At 56.1% G+C, this 10,905-nt stretch overlaps 1 protein-coding gene across 1 annotated transcript in view; it reads right to left on the bottom strand.

The window, feature by feature from the left end:
• Positions 1 to 10,905, bottom strand: part of Pdgfa (platelet derived growth factor subunit A) — a 17,333-nt gene that overhangs the window by 2,594 nt on the left and 3,834 nt on the right. The window contains exons 6-7 of the mRNA XM_010635802.1: positions 6,354 to 6,458; positions 5,495 to 5,682 (exon numbers count right to left, since the gene is read on the bottom strand). Coding sequence (XP_010634104.1) covers positions 5,495 to 5,682; positions 6,354 to 6,458 — 293 coding nt within the window. The remainder of the gene's footprint in view (positions 1 to 5,494; positions 5,683 to 6,353; positions 6,459 to 10,905) is intronic.

Genomic DNA, 10,905 nt, shown 5'->3' with positions numbered 1-10,905 from the left:
CCTATCCCACCCACCTATGGTCCAGGAGGAAAAGTGCTAACCCACAGCCACATAGCCCAGCCAGGCCTGGGGCTCCACGGGTGCAGAGGGGCCTGGCCTTCTCAGCAGCGTGCATGAAGGACACCTGGCCATCACAAGGCCACATGAGGTGGACTCCAGAGAGCTGGGTGCAAGGCCAAGGTTTCTGGTACAGAGAGCTCGGAGAAACCCAGACTTTAGCTGAAAGCCTCCTCTTTAAAGGAGGGGCCCATCCTGGGCATCAGACCCTGTGACAGACCAAAGACACCTGCACCTTGCCCAGAAATGCAGGACAGAACCCCCAGCTGGGTCAAGCACCAGGTGCTCGAGAACAAAGGTCTGCAGCTCTGTAAGACATTCTTGGCAACCAGAGGTCCCCAGCCCCAGGACCACACACTGTCATGGGAACACAATCCCCACTCCAAGTCCATGGAGGCCACCATGCGCCAGTCCCTCACCTCTTCCCAATTAGTAGATGAGGGGTGGTCTAACCACCATCCTCCTCAGAGTCCCAAGGCCAGGGTGCATTCTGTCCTACCCAGGGCTAGCACCTCCAGGGGCAGAAGAGACACCGAGGCACAACAAGCTTCTCCCCAGGATGCCCCAAGAGCACACATGGAGTCTTCTCCCTAGCCACCATCCTGGAGTAGACTCTGGGAAGCAGACTCCCTCTCCCAGCCCCACGGCACTGTGTACACAATAGGTGCCCATCTGTATACATACAGTCAGGCCTTCTTCCCAGTCCCAGAGCATGTACACCCAAGTGAGGGCTCCCTTCAGCATCACCAAAATTGTACACGCACTAGGTGCCCCTCTGTGAATACCCCAGAGCAGCTCCCTCCCAGCCCCATGGAACTGGGCGCACCGTAGTTATCCATGTATATAACCCCAAGAGTGTTCCTCAAGGTCACCCCTGTATACCAGGGACACAGAGGCTAGAAAGGGCATGGAGCACACCCTGTATCCCAAGCACCTGCAGGGTGGGATCCCTAGCCAGCACTAGCCCCTAGGTGAGGGTGCCCACCCAGTGGCCAGCTCTGTGGCTGTCAGGAGAGAAGAGGATGGCAATATTTTCCTTGTCCACTCGCCTTCAGAGCCTGGACTTTAGGCGGAAGGTCAGTCCTATACCGGCCAGGTGGCTACCCTACAGGCAAGCCTCCCCAAGGCTCTGGGAACAGGCCTGTCTGGGCCCTGCTGCACACCACCTTGGCGTTAATAGTTAACCCATGGTGCAAAGGGTGCCGGGTGCCCAGCGGGCGTGTGAGTACTGTGGCTGCTGCAGGTGTGAACATAGCTGCCAGGTATGAGCTCAGAGGGCAGGGTGTGGGGCCAGGGTCAGAGGTCAGCAGAGGTTTCCCTACGTCAGGAGGCAAAAGAGACAGAAGCCAGGGCGGAGGAACATAGGCTTTGCCCCAGAGTTGCTGCCTGGAAGGGGCCATTTCACGGCTGTTGGGAGGGCTTGGATCCCCACCCACAACCCACCCCTTTCCCAGGTCAGGGGCCGGGAGGGAGGAGTCTGTGGAGCTCTGACGTGGGACATACCCACCCAGGGAACAAAGGAGGTCCCCACATAGACACTCAGAAGTGGGACAGTGGCTGCAGAGCCACTCAGCAGGTGTCAACGCCATCAGGCCAAGGTCAGCTTCAGGCCCTCTTCCGGGAAGCCAAGCCCAGAGGTCCCAGGGGATACTGCACGACCCACTCCCCATCCCCAAAAGCAACATGAAGGCTGTTTACTCGCAGGTAAGGAATGGGGGGAGGTAGTCCAGTGACCCGCTCCTTCAAAGGTCTGGGTTGAGGGAGGCCCCCCTCGGATGAAACTCGGCAAGTCCTCAGAAAACAGTGGGGCCACCCGGACCCAGCCATGCCCCAGCCCTCCTCTGCACCCACAGCTTCCAGGAATCAGAACCAGATCTGCCTGGGAATACACAAGCCCAGCACCGCCTCCCCTGTAGGGGAGCCCCAGCCATAAACCCAAGCAGGTGGGAGGCTGTGCTCCCCCGACACCCCGCACAGGGTCTGGGAGCAGAGAAGGTAAGCGGTGAGCCCCTGGAGCCAGGCTTGAGTCAAGCACTTGTCTGAGTTTCACACCTCTGTGGTCAACAGTGGCCTCCCTAGTTCCCCCACGGCCATATGCCCCCATATGCCAGGCCCCAGATCGGCTGAGACCTGGACCTAGACCCCCAAGCAGGGTGCAGGCTTATTCCTCTCCACACGGACCAGTGGGTGCAGCAGGCAGGGCAGCCCCTCAGCACTCCTGCTACGCTGCCCTCACACCAGTCCCTGAGGCTGCCTGGTCTGGGCACCGACTTTCTCTCCAGCCAGACCACATTTATCGAGAAAAACAAACAGCAATTTATGATTGCACCTGCTACTGGGAATGCAAGGATTCCAGCCACTCGGACACCTCTGTCTGGCCAGGAAATGGCTACATTTTTCCCCCAAGAACATGTTAGAATTCTGAATTCTTAAAAATCTCCCCCGTGAAAGCAAAGTCTGAAAACAGAGATTACCAGGTCTAGGGCCCCCCACTTGCATTCCATGGTCCTGAGAGGTCCCTGAAGTCCCTCCCTGTATCACACCCCAACCACTGTTGCCTTGGCTCCACATCCACATGCTCCCAGTAAATTCACCCCAGAGCCTCACCCAGCCAGGCTGTATCCCTCCTGCAGGAGACGCCCAGCAGGCCCCCAAGGTTGCTTCTGAGGCACCTGCCCTCCTAGAAGGGTCTATCCTGACCAGTCCAGACCTTCAGGACTGGGTCAGTTGTGATAAAAGCCACCACTGACTAAGCCCGGGCCTGTGTTCCTGACAGCAGCTGGGAAGACACGGTTACAGCCCCTGCACAGACAAGGACCAGGAAAGGACAAGTGGCCTGCCCAGTGCTCCACAGCTTTCCATCCCTGGCCCTTCTCTCTGCCTTCAAGGGACTGGACTTAGAAGGAGCAGAGCCCTGAGGTGAGGCCTTGGGACCCCATCCCACAGACCCTGAGCCTGCTATTCAAATGAGCTGGAGGGTGTTGGAGCCCAGCTCTCCCGGAGGATGACTGGAGCCAGACCTCAAACTGGGAGTGACAGGGCTGGGAGCCCACCTGGCCCACACTCCCAGCATCCCACTTGGGCCAAAATAAAGTGGTTCCAGGGCTCTCTAAGGTCCAGGGCCCCCTTCTCACTGTGCTAACACCCTGCCCTTCACCACAGGGAGGGATGTGAGACCCCAACCCCCAAACCCCAAACTCTGGGGCCCCAGCTAGGAACTCTCCTCCAGAACATACCCCCAACTCCACCCAGGGAAGCAGAGGGAAGCCTGGCCTGGGCACCCAGCAAGCACACACCTTCGGAAACTTGAAGTTCGGCCTAGCAGCCATGGTCCCCAGCCTGGGTGCTGCAGAGCAGGTTCTGGCAAGACTGGGGGCTGACCATATTGTCTACTGCAGGGCCTTGGGTCCTCACTCTCAAGACTCCCTCAAAACAACACCAGCCTAAGGTTTCCCTGCACAGAAATGACTCAGGCAGAACCAGATCAGATGCAGTTCAGCGCTGGTTCCAGTGGTCCCACCCAGTGCAGAGCCAAATAGGGCCCAAGAGTGGGGAGTTCTGCCTTGTCCAAGCCAGACACCCAGTAGCTACCAGGGGCCAGATGCCAGGCGTGACCAGCAGAGCACACAGAGCAGCCAGCCCCAGAGCCCTGCTGCCTCTGCCAGGGCTGGAGGTCAGGGAGGCCCCAGCAAGCTGGATACAGGGTACTAGGCCAGGATGAGGCCTCCCCTTCATGTCCTCAGAAACCAAAGGAGAGCCCATTCCAGACTCCACACAGTGAGGCCAGTGCTGACCTGGGGTAGTGGCTGCCTGGCCCTCCTCCTTCCTAGCCTTGCTCCTGCTGACCACATCACCACACAAGCTCAGCTTGAGTCTGGGCACCCAGTTCACCATCTGCCTCAAGCCCAATGGCACTCAGCCACCACAATAGGATTCCTGTCCCTGCTGACCTCTGTCCCTTATGCCAGAGCCCCCAGTGTCTGTTGCCAAATGTGTCCTCGAGCTTCTGGAAGGGTGGGCAGGGGACAGGCCTTCCTGAGGGAGCCCAGGGACCTAGCTCTGGACACAAGACTTGCTGTCCAGGAGGGTTTACCAGAATCCCACCAAGCAGACAAGGTCAGTCATGGCACCCTGAGGACCTCTGGACTCCCAGCTCACTCAGGAAAACAGGGAAGGGAGGCTCCACTGTCCCACTGGGAACACATTCCTCATGCCCACCCCAGGGGAAGCAGGAATGGGAACAGCAAGCACCCAGAGGCTGGAGGTCATGGGTTAAAAACTTCCAAGTAACCTCCTTCACACCAACACCTGTCCCTCCAAGTCCCTGTCTCATTCATCTGAGGACAGACCAGCACTTACACATGGAATAGGTCAGCTAGGCCTAACTGACCCTGTACCCTAGAGGGCAAGAAAGCTTAGGGTCTCGAACTCTCAGCCTAGGAGAGCCCCCAACAAGCCCCTAACAGTAACCCCCAACAAGCTACAGTGAGAATCCCAGGACCCAGGGAAAGACAAGAAGCTGGGCCAGGGTCACAGGACACTGGCAACAATAGGACAAGGTCTCTGGACACTGGAGCCTGAGTCACACCCTCATGGTCCCTACCATGTGGCTCTGCAGAGCCTCCAGGATTCAGGGATGCCTTGGTCTCTTTTAAGGGGAATGTCTGGCCTTGGAGGTCCTCACTCAATCCCAGGGCTCCACAAAGACTAAGTCCAGAAGTCAAGACATGTCTCTACTACACGAGACAAACATTTGGCTTGTGACAGGTCCTTAAAACAAAGTGCTCTCTCCAGCATCTCCCTCCAAGCCCAGGTCTCTCAACAGGGTAGAAGGACCTGATAGTTTTTTCTACAGTCTAGGATTGGGTTCTAGTGTCATCTCCAGAACTGAAATTCCCAACTTAATTCTGGGGACTCCTTGACCCAGGAAAGGTGTCTCCTGTCTCAGAAGTGGACTCTGCCAAAAGCTCCACTCCACAGCCTCCAGGATAGGGGCCATGCTGCCTATACTCCACTGTTTGGTCAATCACCCGTGCTCCTCCTAAGGGTCATGTAGGACCAGAACAGAACCAGACTCTAGAGAGCAGAGCCCAGGAACATCCAGCCTAGGATGGGTGCCTGAAGGCTCAGCCACAGTGGGCCTCACAGCAGAGATGCCTAGAGGTGCCCCAGGTACCTGCCCTCTACCTGTATTCTTCAGAGACCAATACCCAAGGGTCTGCCAAGTGTACAAAGCCCTCTTCTGACCAGGGTACATGGGGCCAGAGGAAAGCAAACCCAGCCTAAAAGCCACAATTGGCCCAGAAGCTATAGGCCTCGATCCGGCAGCCCAGAGAGAGCTGAAGCAGCCCAACTGTCCCCCATGACTCAGAGGGGACAGGACACCTCAGCCACACCGAATCTGGAGGCCACTGTGGCTGGGTGAGTGGCAGCTCACCTTGACACTCCGATGGTGGACCCTCGAGGGCTGGCACTTGACACTGCTGGTGTTGCAGCACCCAGTGCAGCGCTTCACCTCCACACACGGCGGCCAGATCAGGAAGTTGGCAGACGTGGGGTCCACCTGACTCCGAGGTATCTCGTAAATGACTGTCCTGGTCTTGCAGACTGCGGGAATGGCTTCCTCTGAAGAACAAGACTACAGTGAGCACACAGAGATCTTCACACCCAGCCCAGGTTATCAGGCTTAGGACCACCCCACCCCACCCCCGCCTCACATACACAGTCCCTTGGGGGCTGAGCAAGGACTCCAGCAGAGGGACCAGCCTGGATCCCCAAGACCCTAGGATCTACAGGTGGTCCCTGGAGGTGCAGAGGGTCGGAAAGCCTGGAGTAGGCACAATCTGAGTCTACAGCCACCCCAAAGATCTGCTCACAAATATCACCAAGAGGCCACCAGCTGTCCCCTAAGAAGGGGCCCACTGGGCCCAGTCCACTAGCTGCACCCAGCTGCGAGCACACTGGGGCTCTACATTAGTACTGGAACTTAGGCTCAGCCACGTTTTTCCAGCAAGGCCTCCTTGCAGACAGGCCCCAACAAGACCCGGCACTTAAGGAATTTATGACAGCTCTTCTCCCTGGAAACTCTTGGCCCAGGCTGCATCTCAACGAAGAGCAGGCCAGGCAGGAGGCACATCGTAGAGGCAGAGGGCGCCTCCAGAGAGGGCAGCAGGCCAGAGACAGAGGAGCAGGCTCAGCCTTTGTTTGGGGAGAGATGTTCAGCGCTTGCTGGAGGCCACTATGAGGAGCCTGGACTACCCCCTACATCTCTGCCCACCAAAGCCTCCTGGACCCACCGATGCTCCTCTTCCTCCGAATGGGCACAGGCCGCTTCTCCGGAGCATGCTTGGTGGCATGGGGTGCGTGGGCTCTCAGGCTGGTCTCCAAGGCATCCTCGGTTCCTACAGGTAGAAAGAGAACATGCAACCAGCTGTCCACACCTTCGTGGTGCCCCAGGCTGGACCTGCATGGTCCTGCAGATCAGCTCTCAGAGCCAGAGCCACCTTGGAACAAAGAGCCTGGAAGCTCAGCCCACCTAGCCCCACCCCGCAAGGCAATCCCTAGTCCCCTCTCCCTGCATTCCCTGGGATTCTTCAGATGTGCAGGGGTGAAACACTCCAAACCAGGGTAAAAATGTCCCTTCAACACAGAGGTCCCCAGAATCAAGCGATTCCCGCCAGGCCTAGGGCAGAGCTGAGACCTAGTGGGAAAAAGACCCCAGGTGGCTACCTCTAAGGAAGCTCAATGAACCAGGTCAGGAAAAGCCCAAGGCCACCACTCGAGAACCAAGAGGCCCCGCCTCCTCCATAAACAAGGCCTCCATGGAGCATCCATCCTAACCTCTGAGGGGCATCAGAAGCAACTCCAGACTGGGCTGTGAGCCAGCCCCAACCAATTCCTGAAATAAGCCTGCTACGAGGGCCAGAGGCCATGAGAAAGCACAAGAGGTATGGCTGCTCAGAGACAGTGTAAGGGAGGATTGGCAATGGCTTGAGCAGTGTCCTGGGTGCCTGCAGAGAAGGGGGCAGCCCCAGGAAGGAAGGTACCTGCAGCCATGCCCTGTAGCCATGCCCTTTCTCCACTGGGTGGAGAAAGTGTGACAATGACCCAGAGCCACCCACCACGAGGACATCACAGCCCTATGCACAGTGAGGGGGCTATAGTATACAGCCCCAATTCCCTGGTCCCTTTGATTTCTGGACACATAGCTTCCCCCCTGCCATGTAAACCCATCAGCTCATACTGTCCAGACCTGGCCTCCCTGCCCATCCCCTCTGCTTCCTCCATCGGCTTCCAGGGTCAAACAGTACAGGGACATGTGCTCAACAGACAGGACTCAAAGAGTCACCAGATCCCTACCCTGTGGCCTCCTTTTCCTCTCCAGAAACATGAGTGACATTCCAGCCATGAGTCCAGAACTAGGCCCCAACCCAGTATAGGACACAAAATCCAAAGTTTTTTCTGCCCAGCCCCAAGGCATCAAGAGCCTGAAAACCAACCAGAGACTAGGCCCCCTTGATACACCTTGGACCAGCACATTTGAAATGAAAACCAAAACTCTCCAGGAACGTGTAAATGGAAAAGACAATCTGAGCAGAACTCGACTTTCCACTTAAGTGACTCAATGTTTCAATACTACTAATTTTTTTGAGACCCAAAATAAGATCAGAACTACTCATGCAATAAGAATTTCCCATCAACCGTTACAAGAAGTTTTTTTTTTTTTCTCACAAAAAAGTGTCATTGTGAGTCACACCCTGGTGGTGGCCACCTAGCCATTGCCAAACCAGAGCCAATAGACCAGCTTCTAGGTAAAATTTAACATGAGCATCAGCTATGGGCCTTTCTGCAGCTTGTTCAGACCAATTGATTACTGGGGTCAAGCTTTACTCACCATCTGCATCTGAAGAAACAAGACCCAGAAAAATGAGCAAGCAGGGCAGATGGCTGAGGAAGGGACCGGCCAGCCCAGTGTCCATGTGCTGGGGCCCCCACTTCAGGCCTCTTGGCTCAGTTCAATGCCCAGAGGGGACACAGCCCTGACAGCTCATCAGCGCTGCTAATGGCCAACTCAGCAGGCTTCTTTAGACAAGACTGAGTGGGAACAGCTCCTAGTCAAACAGTCCACACTTGCACCCATCAAGATGGGTGGTCACAGACCAAAAGCCAACCTAGGCTCCAAGGAGCTATTCTGATTTGCAAAGGATGAGAAGAACCCACCTAGGCAGGAACTCAGAAGATCAAGACTGACTGATCCATGGCTACGCAGTAGGAAACACTCTCCAAACTCTCTCAGGACAAATAATCAGGCAGTTTCCCTTTTGTTTTTAAGCGGAGACATCATGCAAGGCAAGGGAAACTCCTCCAGCCCGGTCCTGGTTGGCTGCATGAGTGGCTGGGATGTTTATGTATCAGTTACTCAATGACCCAGGGCGCCTGGCCAGCCGGCTCCAGAGAACAAAGCTCCCGCCACCACACCACACGGGACAAACAAGTCCCACTCTACAGCTAGCTGCTGGTCACCCCAAGACCCATGCTGGTCTCTGGGCCCAAACAGCCCAGGAAAGCCACCTGGCATCTCTCTCATCTCCCGTGCGTACTCCAGCTGCTCCAGGCTCACCACATTCCCGACACAAACAGGAATGCACGCCTCCAGGGCTTACCACACAGCTGAGGAGGGGCAGGGTTAGTTAAGAGGGTTCCATCTGCACAGTGGGGATGGGGCTGCCACGTGCCAGGCACAAAGCCCCACCCACTCAAGGGAGGAGTCATTTGGGACCTGGGACACCCCAAGGCCTCTTCCCCGTACCGAGTCTTCCAGGAGGAGACTGTAGCAGGGTTAATCACCCTGGATTATCCCAGCACCCTGCCCCTTCTCCTTCAGTCCTTCCCCTACATTTTCATGGGCTCCAGACAGACCAGAGTGCTCCCAACAGACTAGGCATGCCTCTGACTGGACCTAGAAGGTAGACCAGGGCTGAGCTGGCAGCTTTTATCTGAGTTTGGGCTACCACAGCCACTTACAACCTGCTCCGACAAGCAGTCTGCAACAATGGGCTCATTTCAGGCAGGGAGAGGAGTGCAGGGGCTACCGCTGTCCTCAGGTTCTTAGTTTCCACTACTTAGGGTACTGCACCAGGAGGAAGGAGACTCACTTTGGAGATTCTGTTCCAAAAGGTCTGTAGCTCCAAACCGAAGCACAGGGCGGGGAAGGGTGGGTGCTCTTACTGTTTTCATAGCACTGGGCAAATCCTATTCAGATCCCAAACATCTGTCAAGTGGACAGGACCGGGATCCCCACCTCCCTCTACAATGGGCAGGGGAGGGGGCAGACTGCAGGGACAGTGCCCAACCCACCACACACACACACACACACACACACACACACACACACACACACACACACACACACGCAAACACACTGAGGAAACCTGAAACCTGCTAGGAGGACAGGAGGTGTACTCTTGCTAAGCCCAGCCCAGGAGCCCCCAGGTCAGGAATGCAGTCAGCAAACCCCACAGAACAACATGGCTAAAATGTTAATGGATGGGGGGTGGGGAGGCGGGGCTGCAGAGACCAGAATAAGAATGGTCCTGGCAGAAAGTGAATGGCCCATTTCCCTGCACTAGGCTGCCCACAGGAAGGAGGCCCAGCCCTCCAAGGCCTCACTCAGGCAAGCCCCTTTTTGGGAGGCAGTTGCCCCAAGTCGCCAAATCCATCAGGGACCAGCAGAAAGCCAGTGTTTTCCCCAGCTACCCAAGCCAAATCCTTTGCCCCAGGCTTGCACATCAAGGAACTAGATCAAAATTCCCCCTGGCCCAGTTCTGATCTCCGAGTGAAACCCTACCCTACTCCAGATAAGGATCAGGCAAAGGATTTCCTGGGTCAAGGAACTGCAGAACCCACAGCCTTGTTAGAAAACGGTTTTGGCATGTAATGAAAACAGCACAGGCCTCTCCACCACCATAATTAGGTACAAATTTCCAAATGACTAGACCATGTGATTTTACTTAATTCCCCCACCACCACCACCCTTTTCCAAGTAGTTTGCAAAGAGAGAGAAATCTTCATTTCACTTAAAATTCTTCACTTCAGCTGTCTTTCCTTACTCTGACAAGTCCATCTTCAATCTCTTTAAAGCCAGTAAGAAATTTCCCCACAGGCATTATCTTCTAGTTCAGGGCTGAGGATGGAGTTCCCCGGGTCAAGTGTCAATTTGGAAGAGGGCGCCACAAAGATGCGGAGATCTCTTTCTCCAGCTTTCAGAGAATACAGCCCCCCAACACCACCCCTGAAACTCCTTTAACCTTTGCTACCTAGATCTACTCCAACACTGCTTCAAAGCTCAGTATTTACAAATAAACTGTTTTCTGAAGTGGCTCAGATCCAGATCCCGAGGATGAGCCCCCAAAATAGCCTCCAGCAAATGTGTCCAAGACACGCCTTTTTATTAGGTCGAGAAAAAGGGCCTCCCGCGGCCATAGAGGCCCACCCCGCAGGGAGCAACGCACCAGCCGACTCCCCCGACAAAAGGGGCCGGTCCAGCCAGCTCAGCGCGCACCCTCCGTTCCTCACTAGGCAGGAGGACTGCCCAGCGCCCAGTGCAGTGAGCTGCGCGCCCACCCGCGCTCCTCAGACGCACACCTGGCTCTGACCCGGGCGCCCTCTATGCTGCTCAACTTTCTGTGACACGCACGGCGTTTCCCTCAAACGCGCAGAAAACATTCCCAGGGAGAGCAAATAGCCATCAGCCGCCGCTGGGAGAGAAAGTGGCGACTGGAAGAGAAACGCCTGACTCATGCGCCTGGGCGTTTATGGCCGGGGAGTGGATTCTGACCTTTCGGTGCG

This window comes from Fukomys damarensis, unplaced genomic scaffold (assembly GCF_012274545.1).
Source record: "Fukomys damarensis isolate Sample0158 unplaced genomic scaffold, DMR_v1.0_HiC HiC_scaffold_17, whole genome shotgun sequence".
NCBI lineage: Eukaryota > Metazoa > Chordata > Mammalia > Rodentia > Bathyergidae > Fukomys > Fukomys damarensis.
Note: the sequence above shows the minus strand (reverse complement) of the source record. Positions and strands in the feature narration are given on the sequence as shown.